General features: G+C 39.3%; 1 protein-coding gene across 3 annotated transcripts in view; it reads right to left on the bottom strand.

The window, feature by feature from the left end:
- lrrk1 (leucine-rich repeat kinase 1) overlaps positions 1-16,847 on the bottom strand; it is an 87,826-nt gene that overhangs the window by 9,928 nt on the left and 61,051 nt on the right. For all 3 annotated transcript variants that reach the window (XM_085409647.1, XM_085409656.1, XM_085409665.1), the window contains 7 exons: positions 15,729-15,932; positions 15,492-15,631; positions 14,424-14,561; positions 7,255-7,449; positions 6,183-6,334; positions 4,288-4,405; positions 3,733-3,849 (listed from right to left, as the gene is read on the bottom strand). In XM_085409647.1, the coding sequence (XP_085265773.1) occupies positions 3,733-3,849; positions 4,288-4,405; positions 6,183-6,334; positions 7,255-7,449; positions 14,424-14,561; positions 15,492-15,631; positions 15,729-15,932 (1,064 nt within the window). The remainder of the gene's footprint in view (positions 1-3,732; positions 3,850-4,287; positions 4,406-6,182; positions 6,335-7,254; positions 7,450-14,423; positions 14,562-15,491; positions 15,632-15,728; positions 15,933-16,847) is intronic.

Raw genomic sequence — 16,847 nt, 5'->3', positions numbered from 1 at the left:
CCAGTAACTGACTAGTGGCGCCTTTTTTTGAGCAATTACAGGGGGCTTTGCTTATGTTATGTTTGGGACTTGCTTGTTTCATATCTTTGTCCTGGTGCATAACCCAAAAGTGCTTTACCTTCAGAGCACAAGCACATGGCTTGACGTTACACTTGAGGATTTTATGGTAGAGAGCAGAATCCACGTGTCCATCAATGACAGCAAGCCGTCCAGGTCCTGAAGCAGTGGAGCTTCATCATTTATAAAATAGTAATGGGACGAAATCCTTCCACAAGGTTTCTTTTGTCCCATCAGTCCACAGACTATTCAATTATTTTTTTATATAGAACCAAATCACAACAACTGTCACCTCGAGGTACTTCATATAAGATGGTAAAGACTATACAATAATAGACACGAAACCCCAACAATTGATGACCTATGAGGCAACCCTTGGTGACAACAGCAAGGAAGAAACTCCCTTCTAACAGGGAAAAAACACCTCTGGCAGAACCATACTCCGGAAGGAGCAACCTTCTGTCATGAGTGGATAAGGGTGAGGGAAGGGAAACAGAACAAGAGACACATTCCCAAAGAGAGGCAGAGATCGATGCTGACTGATGATTAAATGCAAAGTAGTGGATAAACACAGAGAGTGAAGAAATATTGTTCTTCTTTGAATGATGGATCTGGATTATGGGGCTACGGTTTATTGGAGTTCCAAAGTCTTAGAAAAAGCTTTGTAACCCTTTCAACTACTTGACTTTGTCAGAGAGGTTCTATTCAGGTGATTTCTTGATTCAAAAGGTCTACCAATAATCAGCCCTTTTTGAAACTGAACTATGGTTTCAGATGCGTTTTCACAACTGAAAATACAATGTTTTGTTTTTGTTTGTTGTTGACTGTGCATTAGGAAGCACACCTACATCTACAGCTCACATCTACTCGAACATTGGGAATATGCCAGACTATTCCATGTGCTATTCTCACAGACTAATGACCGTTTTGGTGTGATCTGACTGGATTGGACATTTGCATGTGTGAAAAGGGTGATAGAATAATTATGGTCTGGTCTTTGTTCCTGTTGCAGCGCATAGTGGTTTGTTTAAATATGCAAAACGTGCAAACATTCTGAGCCTCGCCACTCGCAAGAGGTTTCCATTGCTTCGATATACTTGGTGAAAACCTTCAGGGTGAGTGCCAGTCTAAATTACACCCATAAGCACTGAAACTGGATGGTCACAGCCCTGCACTGCCCCCTAGAGACCTGAAGAATAACCTCTGTAACAACATTATCTCCTCCCAAACCGTAAGACTGGGAGTTTCCGTATCCAGCAGTTGGCTCATGTCCTCAAACCGCTCAGCATGGTAGGCTGAAAGCAGGGTGCCCACATAGACCTCAGTCAAATTAATGTGGTTACTCAGTCAACTCTTCTATATATTATTATAATTATTATGAATATTAAGTGCAACAGTTATTCCTGAAACCAGAAAAATGGATTACATTACGGCATCATTAGTGTTCACGAATGATCTTCACGATGAAGAAACTGAAAATGTGTCCTTGCAGTGATTTGTCTGTCTGGAACAGAGGTGGTGGTAGTGCAGCTTTACACTACCACCACAGAGGGCGCATCCCTTAGGGAGATACCAAGTGAGGTTTGAAAGAGAATTGCTGAGATGTATTTAGACTCTCTCTCCTATCAGTCTGTCTGAGTTCAGTATTTACTTCCTCTACACCATAAATGTCTCTACTAGACCCCATTCCTACTCTAATGCTTAAAGAAGTCCTATCATTAACTAGTCCTTCAATCTCAATATCTATCTTTAAAGAGCTACACAACACAAGCTTTTAAGATGCTGGTTATTTACTTTTAGGGATATTCAATCTGCTGGATTGTCTCAGATTTGCATAAACAAATTTATGATAGAAAATTTGAACATATACAGCAAGTGATGTACATGATATCAAAATGTTTTCAAGATATATATTTTGTAAAAATGTTACATTATCCCACTTTGTCCTTTATTTTGAATATCTCAAAGATTATTAAAGCCTGAAATTTCCCCTGGTCTTTCTCACCATCAAAATTAACCAGGATCTGTAATTTGTGTGTAAATTGGGATCATTAATTAGAAAAAATGTGTTGGCTAGTTAAAATATGAAAACTGTATAAAAGTATGCAGACTGGAGGTGGTCGTGCAGGAAATGTTCTGTATTGATCAATACCCAACTTTGCCAAAAGTCTTTTTAAAACATCTAACTGAACTTATGCAGAGAAACTGTTTATTTCTGTTACCTCTCTGAGGTCATCGCAGTACAGCACTAGCAAATGTTATTGATGACCTTTTCATGGCCTCTCCCAGTAGACTAATTTCTGTGCTTGACTGTTAGAATGTAAGTGCAGCATTCAATACCGCTGACCACAAGATTTTACTGCACAGTAAGTTCATCCATTTACTACTTCGAGGCTGGACTACTGTGATTTACTGTTGTCATGTTCCTTAAAAAGCCTTGAGTTGCTGCAGCAATAGCACTGATAGGGATTATTGTGTATCTTCCTTATTCACTGGCTTTTCACTCTTTACTGGCCACGTGTTAAATCCAGAACTGAATTTAATATCTTTCTGCTTACATACAGTGTCTTGAGTAATCAGGTCCCATCATATCTTAAAGATCTAATAGTACCACATTGCTCTGATAGACCTCTTCACTCTCAAACGGATCGCTCACTTATGGTTCCTAGAGTTTCTAAAAGTTGGATGGTAGACAGAGCCTTCATCCTACAGCCCCTCCTTCTGTGGGAGACAGACACCCTATCTACTATAAAGCATGTAGTTTGTTCAGGGTCACCTGATCCAGCCCTGTCTGTTAGTTATGTTGCAATAGCCATAGACTGTTGGGGCGTTCCTAGAAACACTGGCTCTCTGTCACATGTGTCTTTTGTCTTGTTTACCTCTGTTCTCTTCTCTTTCCCCTCATCCCCATGACATTTACCCCATAGTCTCATCAGACTGCCTCTCCCTGAGTCAGGTTCTGCCAGAGGTTTCTTCCTGTTAAAAAGGGGCTTTTCCTTCCCAGTGTCACCAAGTCCTTGTTTACAGTGGCTCATCTGATTGTTGTGGTTTTTTCTCTGCTATTTTAGGATCTTTACCCGACAATATAAAGGACCTTGAGGTTGCAGTTGTTGTCATGTGGCACTACACAAATAAAACTCATTGACTCAATGAACTATTTTTTAATGACGGAGCAACAACTGAATGGTAAATAAATTCCAGACAAACAAAAAAATGCAGCACCACATATAAAAAGCATTTTGCATATTACTCTGAAAACCAATCTTTGTATGCTGTTGCAAAAACAATAAAAATATTGTTAAAAAAAACATTTCTACCGTTATTAAGCCATCCTTCTCAAACGGATGTAACAATAGGTCAGTACGTGACGCTCTTGTATTACAAGCTCACGGTTGCTTAGGCTTCAAGTCTCATTTTGTCTTCTACTGATGCTCTGTCAAAATGCACCAATGTGTTGACACCATGTAAAGCCAAATATGTGGAACACTTGTTTCCTTTGCTGTCAAGTGCATGTGACACAAATGCTCTAGATACAAGCTGCTGACATATCAGCAACATTCATTTTAAGACGTTTCAGACTGAAGCCCGTATGTAAACCCACAGTACTGAGTGACACAATAACACAGGTTTGAGTAAAACGTGTTTGCTTAAACATATGCTGATATATGACCTGACCTGCTCTCTCGCTGAAACAGGAAACAAACAAGTGATGATGGCGGGACAGGAGAACTGCTTCTGGGGTTGACTGAGTGGACACATGTCCTTCAGACTGTAGATGAACACCTCCTGTTCCTGTCACAGAAACATGAAACTAAAGAATGAGTTTTTTTATTTTTGGATTTAGAGACAACTACGTTGTCCCCGAGCTGTGGCAACAGTGGAGGGCAGCCAATGTAGGATTTGATATTGTTCTCCTACCCTGGGAAACTAATACTTTCCCTCCAACACTGGTTTGACACTCAATAAAAGACTGTAGCAGTCTCAGTGTCCTCGTGTCCTCGTGTCCCTAAAAGGGTTTTCATGAAATCCTCTTTTCACATTAAAAAAAATGACAAAAGCAGGTAAATTCTGAAGCTACCCAGATGTAAAAGTAAGCTTCCCAGTGAAAAATAACATTGCATGACTGTTTGACTGCTGTTCATAGATGAAAAAGTTATCAGTAAATAAATGAGTCACCAAATGTCTGCATTTAAAAAGCAGCTGTATCACGTTGAATTTCAGGATGTGTACCTCAGTTGCCATCCACAGAGTGTTCCCCATCTTCATGTGACAGCTAATCCTGCTACCTGGACAGGCCATCCTCTTCACCTCCACCTGACCCTTGTTAACATTCACCACACTGTAGTTCCTGCACAATACACAGTTCTTTGCTGAAAACATTTAGAACCACTGAGTTGGAAGTTAAAACAAAATAAGCAATATTGTGTATAGTAATGTTTTTATACAGTGATGAGTAGAGGCACTTTTTGGAAGACGATGTCACAGGGTTAGTTAATTAAAGCTAAATATATAATATTTATCACGTTTAGTACATGTGTGATGGATAACTTGAGAAACTGGCATGAAGCATTACAAAAATGTTTTTTACTATTGTTTATTAATGTTTTATAAATAGAATTTTAGTTTATTACAGTTTAAATACTCTATATTATATTGTATATATTTTTAATTTCTCACCAATAAGCAATTTCACAATTTTAGCATTAATATATCTTAAACAAAAAGTTGCCTATATAAGGTGCAACCAGTGCTGCTGGTGTGTTTGCACTGTTCCCTGGGACGTTTCTTCTGACCACTTGCACATACACTTTGCTGCCAGAAGTATTTGCTCGTCTGCATTCACATGCACATGAACCATTCCTAATGTATGAGGTTTAATATGATGTCCCCCAACCATGTGCGGCGATAACAGCGTCAGCTCTTCTGGCAAGGCTTTCCAAAAGGTTTAGGAGTGTGTTTATGGGAATGTTTGACCATTCATCCATTTGTGACACTGATGCTGGATAAGAAGGCTTGGCTTGCAGACTCTGCTGATTCATTCCAAAGGTGTTCTGTCGGGTTGCGATCAGGACTCTGTGCAGGCCAGTCAAGTTGTTCCACACCAAATTCGATCATCCATGTCTATATGAACCTTACTTTGATGTACTACTTTGCGATCACGTTGGAACAGGAAGGGGCCATCCTCAAACTGTTCCATGAAGATGAAATTGTCTTGGTATGCTGAAGCATTAGGGGATCTGCAGTTTATTGGCAGCTTGCAACCAGGTACACTCTTTCCTCAGGAGCTGGTTAACCAGTTAGTGTGAGTGGCCAAACAAAAGTAAGAAAAGAATATGCGAGTTAAATGGCACTGGAAGAGTTGGGGAGGTAACATGGTCTTGACACAGAAAAGGAGTTAAAAGAGGGAAAAGTGTGAAGGAGTCAGCAGCAATTAACAGTATTTGTTTAAAAGCAAGGAAGCAGCTTTTAAACACACATCAACCTGCAGTCCTGCTGCCACAAACAGCTAGAGCCATTGTCGCCATTATGTCATGCATCTGGGAGCTTTTTCAGTCAGCTGTGTTAAACATGTTGTGTTAAATGTAGTTAGCGCCGTACATTTTTGGACAATAAAAGGGTTCTTTGTACACAACAACAGTAAATTTTAAATCAAACCAGAAATGTGTAATTGGCGCGCAGATTTTCAGCTTTATTTTTAAGTAAAACATTTAACTTCATTTGTAGAGGCTCTAAAGTAACTGGACAATAGGCTAATAATCCATTTCATGGTTTGATGAGGCTTTTTCAGCTGTTATTTCATGACAGACTGCAGAATTGAACTTCCAGTTGGTAGTTCACTTGCAAAATGATGTCCAAAGAAATGCTGATGTAAGTGAAAAAGACTGTCATTGAGGAGAAAACCAAATAAACCCCATCACAGAGACAGAAAAAACCTTTGCAGGGGTCAAATCAAGTAAATAATCAAGTCAATCCTAAATAAACAGGAATGCAAAACCAGCTCAACAACACTAAAAGACCTGAACTACAGAAGACAACTAAAACATGGAGGTAGGTGTATTGTGGGGCTCATTATTGTGTATAAGAGGCAAATAAATCACAGTACAAAGAGAAATGGTCACACAAACCTGTCCTCCTTATCGTCATTCCAGAACACAGCACTATATCCTTGGAGCTGGGACAGGAAGAGCTGAGAGTTGACGTCACAGGGCAATACATACCTGAGGCAGGCGAAGCTAGGCTCCTTCATCTGCCTCACACAATGCATTGCCACTGGCCTCTGCAGCACAAATGCAGAGACAGGCAGTTCAGCTCAAAGTCATTCACAGAACAATGACTTTCATTAAAATTTGCAAAAAACGTTATGTTTTATGTTTTTTTATCCTTAAAATATGGCTGTGACTACACATACATCGGCAGTTGTGATTGAAAAAATAAATGTTGAAGATATATATGCATTTGTGGTGCTCATTATTCATCCATCCATCTCCACTTATCCTTTTCCGGGTCATGGGGAGCAGCTGGAGCCTATCCCAGCTGTCTTAGGCCAAGAGGCAGGGCACACCCTGGACAGTCTGTTGCAGGGCTAACTCATACACAGAGAAAACTATTCACACTCACATAATGGAGTCGCTCTATAATGCATATTTTGACATTATAGTCAAAACATTTATTGGGACTGATTGTTTTATCATTTGCATTCTATGCTATCCATATATCCATGGAAATATTTAATTTTCAGTTAGGAAATATTTTAGCATTATTGTTACACTTGCCACTATGACCATGATCTAGAAATCTTAGACCATGCTTGTTCAGTCCTTTTCGGTTTTTTAACTTTCCTGCACTTTTGAAAATATGGGAAAGTGAAAATGGACCAGGTGAGTTGGAGCAGTTGTTCTTATCTTAAGATTAAACCGCAGTAGGTTAACATTGAGAACTGGGCAGTATAGGAAAAACATCTTGTTTTCTACATGTTCCCGAGAGACACGACGTGATTTTATTTCAGAATTTAGCAGTAAAAGGAGAACCAATTGTTGGAATCTAACCCCTCTTTAGACTAATTCTTAGAATTTCTTCCAAATGTGAAGTTATAAGTCTCTAGCTCAACCTACTTTGACACAAGTAATAAAGTGTAGTACACTTTCCTTACATCACACAACAAAAATTTGCTCATTGTGTCAGCCAAAAACAGCTCACCTTCTCAGGTTTAGTGTCCCAGCATTCAGTCATCAGGTTGTGCAGGCAGCAGAACTGAACCTCTTGTGGACTACCCAGCACTGGCCGAATACCTTTCGAGAGCTTCTTTGCTATCTCAAGCTGGTGGTGTCCCAGCGCTGGCCTCCGCCCAGACAGGAGCTCATACATCACCATGCCATAGGAGAACATGTCCACCTTTAAGAGTTGTTCCCAAAAAAGGAGCATTAAGGTCAGTTGATAAGGGTCAAGTGTCAGAGTTGCATCTGAGGAGGTTATTAAGACCTCCTGATGAATTTGTAAATAAAACTTTAATAAAGAAAACTTTAAATTTCATTTGGAGTGAAAAGAAGTTATGAAAGTAAAACCAACCATTTAGATGAAAGCTACCCAGTCAGTCTCTGAATGTTCATTTCTTGGATAAGAACTCATGACCACAGCCCATTTATGAATTTGCATATGCTCTATTTGGGTTAAAATCATGTAAGAATTTTATTCTTAGAGCAATTCAGCAAGCAGACCAGCAGGCGTTGGTCTGATGAAGACCTGGAGTCATGGCCTGTTGTTCTGCTTGCTGAATTGTTCCAAGTATTTATTCTTGGAAGAAGAAATTGACATAATTTAATTCATTGTTTTTTTTTATTTTATTTCTATTTCTTCTAATTCTCTACTTTTATTTTTTTTTCATCTTAAAGTGCTTTTAAATAAAGGCGGTATGACAGAATTAATTCTAGGATAAATCCTAGAATTTCTCTCTTCTTCCTCAGAAGACTTAGAGACTTCCATCTGCCACTGAAGGTGCTCAAGAACTTCTACTCCTGCACCATCGAGAGCGTCCTGACGTCAAACATCTGCACCTGGTTTGGGAACAGCACCAAGCAGGACAGACGAGATCTGCAAAGAGTGGTGCGCTCGGCAGAACGCATCATTCAATCAGAGCTCCCTGACCTGCTGTCCATCTACACCAAGCGGTGCAAGTCCAAAGCTAGGAAGATTATGATGGACCTCTCCCATCCCAACAATGGACGTTTCCGCTCCCTTAAGGCCAAAACAGAGAGAATGAGGAGGAGCTTCTTCCCCCAGGCTATTCGGGCCCTGAACCAGGTGTAGGACTGGACTCTCCCACACATCACATCACCACACGCACTCTGGTTTTTCTTCATGCACACTTCCTATAATTTATGATCTCTTTCTGCTATTTGCACATTTTTTTACTGTAAATTTAAATCTGTAAATTTTGTAGTAACCTGTAAATTGTAAATATTGTAAAACTTTTTTTCTGTCATTTAATGGTCGGGCATTGTACAGCTACAAGCATTTCACCCCCATGTCATACTGTGTATGGTTGTGTGTGTGTGACAAATAAAATTTGAATTTGAAAGTGAAATTAATTGGATAAGCATTAATAAGTTTTTAAAATTTTAGATTTTTGTTTTAACAATATAAAATAGTAGGGGTGCAACGATATTCGTATCGATATTGAACCGTTCGATACAGTGCTTTCGGTTCGGTACGCATATGTATCGAACAATACAAAATTTTTGATTTATTTTATCAACTTTCCTTCTGACGATGCTGTCTGTGTTGAGCGCTCAGTGAATCTGCGTTCGACTACTCCGCCTAGGCTCGACAGTGCAGCCTAGGCGGAGTAGTCGAACGCAGATTCACTGAGCGCTCAACACAGACAGCATCGTCAGAAGGAAGAGCGCAGGGCATTCAGATCTGGCGTTTGGAATTATTTTGGTTTTCATGTGACGTATGACCCTGAAGGTAAGCGAGTCATGGACTAAAGTAAAACAGTATGTTGGATGTGCCACGCAATGCTCAATTACATGGGTGGGAGCTAGTGTGTTAGCGCAGTTAGCTCGTTAACATGTTGGCCGTCTAGCCCCATGCACGGGGCGATCGGCGGTAGCTCGTTAACGGAGATTTGCCGTGTTGTGGCGTTAAGGTCATTTCAACGAGATTAACCTGAAAGCACTAGTGGGAACACAACGAATATGACTGCACATTTACGCCGACATCATCCTAGTGCAAAGACAAAAACAACAAGCATGCTACTAACTTTAGCCGAGTCATTTAGACAGCTGTTAGCACAGGATTCTCCTTATGCTGCTGAGAATATAGCCCAGAAGAAGCGGATAGTATAGCTTTTATTTTGGAAAGAGCCATTTCTCTGTAATAAACTCTCTTTTCCAAAGATGAGTGATTCCTCAATCAGATACAGGGCTCGCAATATCGCTAGCCCGACGTCCCGGAGCTAGTGATTTTTTCAGTCGGGCTACCAAAATCTATCTCTTCCCTGCCCGTCGGGCTATTGTAGGAAAAATATATGTCAATGCTTTTGCATTCTTTCAGAAATGTAGCTGGGTAATTATGTCATTGGCATCGGTGAGCCACTGTCAATATGTGACATATTGAAGTCGCGTTTGAATTTGCGCTTGTTTTTTTGCTTTCACTTTGCAATCGTGCGAACTGTGTATAGAGAGCGACAGCACTGATCTGTGAGTGATGATAATTTGTGCACCAATTCCTCTGACATCGTCTTATTAATCGTTAGCTTACTATGCAAACATGACAAGTGAAATCTCCCGCAGCTTACACATGTGAGAGGTTGATCGTGCAGAGAATCGCTGAGCTTATGTGAGTGAGTGTGTAAAAGCAGCAGGATATATATTTTAGTTCTGCTGAGCCAAATAAGACAGGTCAGGGTGAAGAAGTGACAGCCAAAGAAAAGCTTACCACAAAACGGAGAAGTTATGACAAATCAGACTATAAGGCAAAAAGAAAGTGCAGCTTTATGGTTTCATGGACAAAAGAATTTCTGTGGCTGCAATATGATGAGCTAAATAACCAGGGCTGCACATAAGTGGTCCGCAGGTGCGCATTCGCTGTCAAAATAAAAAACACGCACAAGGGTTAGGGTTAAATTTAAAAACTGTACTTTTGAGTTAAAATATATATTTATAATTTTAATAAATGACAAATTAAAAAGGCATGAACATTTTTTTGTATCGAAAAAATATCGAACCGTGACACCAAAGTATCGAACCGAACCGAACCGTGAATTTTGTGTATCGTTGCACCCCTATAAAATAGCTCAATAAGGCAACACTTCGACCTTCAAATTAATCTACTGACCTTGAACGAGAGGTCAAAGGTTAAATATATCACAATATTTTAATTCTAAATAAAGTACTTTTTATATGTTGATAATAAACACCACACTTTTAAGAATTATAGTTTCTAAGTTAAAGACCTTGATAAGCCAAATTTGGATGGATTGTTGACGTGAGCCATCATGTTTACAGACACAGTGACACTGAAACGCTACTAAAAGCATAGCCTCTGTGCCAGAGGTAAATAAACATAATCAAATACTGAATTTAATGCCGCAGAGCACAGAAAAGATATTTGACTGAATTAGTACTCTTTGGAAGAGTGCGGAGCAAAGACGGAGGGTTACACATATTTTCGCCTGGTTTCTGAAGAGTTCAGGGATCAGTAAATGAGGCCTGGTAAAGCTTTTCATTTTATTTTTTGATTTTATTAGAAAGTTATTCAGACTTTCTTGTTCTCCCTAATTTCACCATTTGACGTATTATTTTTTATATCTTTGTAAAAACTGAGTATCTGTCTTTTTCCCTTAACAAGCTGCAGTCTGATTGGTGGTTATGGTCCCAGCACAGCGCTTGATGTTTGTTTCCAACCTCTTTGTTATTAGACTACATTTTCCCAGGTCCTCTTACTGTGCCATAGCTGGGATCCACATTTATGGATATTTTCTCAATGGCAGTTCTCATCTCATAAACATGATCCTTAGGGGTCTGGCCATCATCCATTTGCACTACATTGCAGTACCAGCATGTGTGTCTAAATACTCCTGTTGGTTCCAGGATGTGATGTTCAATATTAGCACATGCTGAGCTTCTGTTCCTGACCTTTAACTAGGGCTGCTCAATTAATCGAATTTTAATCACGATTACGATCTGGGCTTTCAACGATCATTAAAAATGACTGAGCCGATTATTAGCCCCTCCCTCATTTATCCGCGACACCTTAAAGGCCGGTCCGTGAAAATATTGTCGGGCATAAACCGGTCCGTGGCGCAAAAAAGGGTGGAGACCGCTGATTAAGAGGACCCGAGGGAAGCTCGGAAAGCTAAGCAGAAGTTATTTGGAGAGTGACTGCCGTTGGTTGAAAAGAGAGTTTAAAAAAAAAAAAAAAAACTTCAGTGGTGTTGCACACTATGTTATATTATTTTTTTAAAGTCATTGTTAACCCTTTAAAGCCGGTCAGAGCAGCACGCTCCGTGTTGCGTAACTATTGTTAAATCCCTGTAGAACCTGAACCGTGTAAGCTAGCGCAATAATTTGTTTTGCATATGAAACCGGAGGAGTTGTACTTACATCTGATGCCATCAGCTTGTCCTCGGTCACGGTTTCGTTCCACATATAGCTTTGCAAAAATTGCATAAAAAGCGCTTGCAGGAACAAAAACATAATATTCCAGAAACACGCTTTGCCGATCCGATCAGCTGTTCGTAACACTTCCCACAGTGAAATGATGCACCTGCTGTTTTCTTTGCAAATTTGCATCATAGGATTGTTTTTTGTTTTTCCTGCAGTATATAAAAATTGCTGTATCTCCAAAATAAAACTATGAAGACACTCAAAATAAATTTCCTGTGGTGGGAAACTATTTTTTGCAACTTTATTGTATTTAAAGTTTTGAGGGATAAACCTCTTAAATTTCTCCAAGTAGAAATATATGTAAACAAAACAAAAGCGATTTTCAATTTTTTTTGTAGTTTATTGCACTTTTTTGCAATTTATGTAATTACTATGCACTTAATGCATACATATTATTAAAATATGGGCTATAACAGTTGTATTGATGTATAGCAACTTGAAATGCTCCCACAAATGGCACTACAGCATGTAAAAAAAATAATATAAGCTCTGGTGGACTTGGTTCTATAGTAGGTCTTAAAGGGTTAAATAAATATCGTCAAATAATCGTGATCTCAATTTCAGTGAAAATAATCGTGATTATCATTTTTGCCATAATCGAGCAGCCCTACCTTTAACCAGGATTCACTGCTGGAGGGCACTTACAACCTGAATTGACATTAAAATTAAAACTTTAACAATTCTGTTTTACAGTGTGAGTCAGTCAGTGACTGGCTGCTCCCGTATGGGATCAGAACAATGCCACCTTATCCCACAGTCCAGCCAATGATGCGATTCACATTCGTATATACGCAGCTAACAATTGATGGAAAAAGTGTGGACTATACCACAATTTAAAAACTATAAGATATAACAGTTTTTAAATTTGGTTTTACGCAGCCGATCAACACGAGTTATGATAAAAAATATCTGCAGTGTTTGTTTTTTTCCTGAATACTGTCGTTGTTTATATTTACTGCGGGAAGAAACGGTAAAAACACTCGAAAGCACTCTCCTCCCAGTGTTACCAGCTCCTCAGTAAGGAAAATCGCTATTGGCTGTCCTAAAAGTCGCTAAATGACGTCATCGCCTAATTGGTCATGCTAATGTAATTGTAACCTACGTTGTTGGCGAGAGAAATAACATCGTGGAAGAGACAAAGTCAGTAAAAAACGTCCTAAATGCAGTTAGAATTTATTTAGAACTTTATGTTAATTTTTTTGAAGCAGTAATTATATAATTATTTGCCCAATATTGGTCATTATATACTTTATTTTGCTAACAGAGAGTTAAAATAAATAAATAAAGTTTTGTTTTCAAAATTGGAGTTCAAGTTATTTTTCCTTCCAATAGTGTTAACATACCACACAGGGCACGAACAAGACTTTTTAACATTTTCATTGTAAGTGAGCTAAAGCAGTTCATTAAAAGTCGTCTAACATAAATGTAAATGCTGTCATTTGATTACTTTAATAAACATGTAGCTTGGATGCTGGCGTGACCACAGTGCACACGTCTGCTGTCGCTCACAGTGGTCCAAGGGACGCTCAGTTTGTGTGTTCGCTCAGACACGTGAAACATTAGAGCTTGTGACCTACAAACATGGTGTGTATCACGGTATCCAAAGAGTTCAATTTTATTTTGATCTGACCAGAGTATATCTCCCAGTCACTGACTTGTCTAAATGTTGTTACTGATCTGGTTACAGTTTCATGTCAATAACACCTTTAGAATTATATTTACTTGGAAAAGTAGTGATGCATTCAATACACATTTTACCTCCTGTCTGTTAATAACTTCTAACATTTTTCCTCTTCTTCGGTAGCTAGTTAGTCTCACCACGTTTGTCGTAGATAGACCGTTCCTACCTCATAACAACCAGCTCAAATGTTTTCAATTCAGCAGTAATTAAGCATTTCTTACCATTCCTGAAATATTTGGCATTTTCGGGTGATGAAGTGCCATTTCATATGAATAGAGAGCATGCTCTTATCTCACCCCTGTATGTTGGAGGTCACAAGTTTAAGCAATTCTATTAGGTACAGTGTAGCTGGTATCACAGGTACAGTACACTTGTGGCCTATTAATATAGTTGCTCATGTGTTTTTGAGCCATCTCACTTTAACAGGTTACCTCCAACGTTTTAAATGCACCATGGCCAAGTTACAGAGTCCACCAATAGCAACAAACCTTCCACAATTTATTTAGAAATTGCACTGTTTAGTTAATTTATGCTTATAAAAATAATTCAAAAGTTTTATTAAGTTATACAGACTGTATAACTAATCTGGAGTTTAGTTTGGTCGTCTCCAGTTTGACTTTTTAAAAATCAAGGTCTTTTTGATTTGAAATTTGAAAATGCTAGGTTATTTTCGGAAAAGTTGAAATCTCGCCTCTCACATTGTTGTCAGACGATTACCACTTGGATTTGAAGCATTTCAACTAATGTTTTCCTTGTTAACTCTCCACTTGGTTTTTTTCTACTTGCAAAGCCTGCTCAAACATGATTGCTCAGTGCTATGTATAGGTGCTGTGTACAGGTCATACACGTATATGTGGAAATTCAGGATATCAACATATCCGTTTATATAGAGATGATATGTTTATTCTCATCATTTAAAAAAAATGGTTTAAAAAAACAAAACATAAAACAAAACCACACAAAAGTCCAAAAAATGTTACAAACTTTTCTAATGTGGGTTAAAAAAAAAAAGCAGATACCTTCTCATCATACACGATGCCTGGTCGGATCTCAGGAGCCTGGTAGCCCGGTGTGCCTTCAACTCCCAAAGCCCCCTCATGGAAGGATTGTCGAGAGATCCCATAGTCAGACAGTTTAACATTGACCGTGTCCTGCACCTGGAAGAAGTTATCAGTGAATTAAAAAGCCAAATGAAATGACAGAAACAGGCTCTCTCTTTTTGTTTTGGTTTTTTAACATGAAATTACTGTTTTGCTTTCTATTTACAGTATTTTTAATAAAGGGAGAGCAAATAAATTAGCTCAGAACTTTCACTTTCAAAAACAGGTGTATCAAAAAGAATTGTCTGATTTCAAAATGCTACATATTTCTAAAGAAATGGACATAGAAGCTTGCAGTTAAAATTTTTAAATACATGGCTGAATATAAAGCTTTACAATACACACAATGTTGACGGGCTCATGACATACGCTGTCCTACACCAGCTGTTGTTATAAAACTGACCCACAACCACGTGAAGCTCACTAATCCCTCTTTCTAACAGTCCGTGTTACGATCGTTACCTGTGAATACTTGCAGAATTACAGCTTGTTGAAACTGGCTGATTGGCTAATTCAATCTCGTGGATCTGCGGCTTCCCACCCTCATTATTAAGTAAATTTCATGACGCATACACAGACGCACACGCACCACAAGAAGTTGTTGATTTGTGTGTCGGCGCATTTTCATGTTTTAGTGTTGCAGGTGTGGAATGTTTTAGGCTTTGTTCTTACAGGTGCAGCAGTTGGTGATATGTCGTACTTTTCCATTTCTACGATACCCTTTTATTGTGTTTTCGCCATCCTTCCTTTTTTCTTTTTCTCCTGCCTGTCAGCTTAGACATTGTTACACAACACATATAATGTAATAGCTGAAATAACACTAAAAGAAATGAGAAACACAGAAACAAGAGGAGCCTTTATAGAATTTATAGAGCTTATCTTAATTCTGATTTTTAAAAAATGATAAAAAGAAAAAAATTACTTGGATGAATCTTTTTGATACACCATGTAAATTAGAATGCTTAAAAAACACAACATTTTGCAGACCTCCAGAGACCACACCAGAATGTTATCAGATTTGAGGTCACAGAAGATGATGCTCTTTCTGTGAAGGTATCCCAGTCCTGCTGCAATCTGATAGGCTACTTTGAAGGTTAGCATGTGTCCAAGCGGCATGTACTTGAAGCCTAGAAAGACAAGATATATTTTCAGATCTCAGTAATATCGAGCAAGTTTTAAAATCAACTTCAAATGGCAAATCAGAAGGTGCAGATCACTGCGTACTTTTGCCTTTGTGCTTTTCCTCCAACACTGTGTTGAGGCTACCCAAGGGGGCTAACTGTAGGGCGAAGCAGAGTGGATGAATGCTGATGCCCACTAGCGAGACAATGCAGGGATGCTGGAGAGAGTGCAATGTACTGGATTCCTGGCGAAACTCAGCAAAACTCCGATAGGCATTTGCAGACTGGAGGTGTTTCACCATGGTGTCTAAGACAATGAAGACAGAAAGACAAGGGACCATCAAAGTTAATTGATTTACATTTACTGGCAATTTACATTTTGTCAAATGACTAAATAGTACGGTAAAATAGAGAAAGCCAATATCCAGCTGAAAGCATTGAGGGTGAGAGCAGCTGATCGTGGCTAGCAAGGAAACCTGGTCCCTCCGTGGCCGATTACCCAGACACGTGATGTCCTACTACGAGATGTGAATCCCTACCATCACTGAAACCAACCAGCTGATCTACACCATGGTAGATCATGGTAGTGATCACTGAAATGCTTGGCTCCACCAAGAGCAGTACCCTCCATGGAGAAAGAGATTAGGCACAGAGGGAAACCAACTATTGGAGCTGCAGAAATGCCTGATGAGGAAACTGATGCCTAAGATATACAGCAAGCTGCCTAATCCTGAGGCATTGGAAACTGCCAAGCAAATACTTACAGCCATTTGAAGAAACAGAAGCCAGGAGAACAAATCAGAGTTTTCTTCACTAGTTCCTGCTCGTAGTGGCAGGGGAACAAGGTGTGAACAACCCCACCAAGGCTGGAGGGAAAAAAGCAATGCTGGAAAAGCATATGGGAGACCTGAACAGGATTCAGTACCCATCAGAGTAGCAGACATCCAGGAAAGAGTCTCAAGCATGAATGGCAGGACAGCACCACAGCCTGACATGAGTCACACCTACTGGCTAAAGAAGTTAACTGTACTCCATGAGCGTCTGGCAGTACAAATGAACCAGCTGCTAATGGATGAGACACATCTAGAACACCCAACTGAAGGCTGGACAGTTTCTTCTTCCCCAAGGATCCCCAAAAGGGACTGGTACCATCTAATTACTGGAAAATAACCTGCCTCAGCACAACATGAAAACTCCTGTTAGACATCATAAGGGTTAAGAT

This window comes from Rhamphochromis longiceps, linkage group LG1 (assembly GCF_057381845.1).
Source record: "Rhamphochromis longiceps isolate RC_006_pf linkage group LG1, R_longiceps_female_GT1.1, whole genome shotgun sequence".
NCBI classification, from domain to species: domain Eukaryota; kingdom Metazoa; phylum Chordata; class Actinopteri; order Cichliformes; family Cichlidae; genus Rhamphochromis; species Rhamphochromis longiceps.
This window is presented reverse-complemented; position numbering and strand designations above follow the sequence as displayed.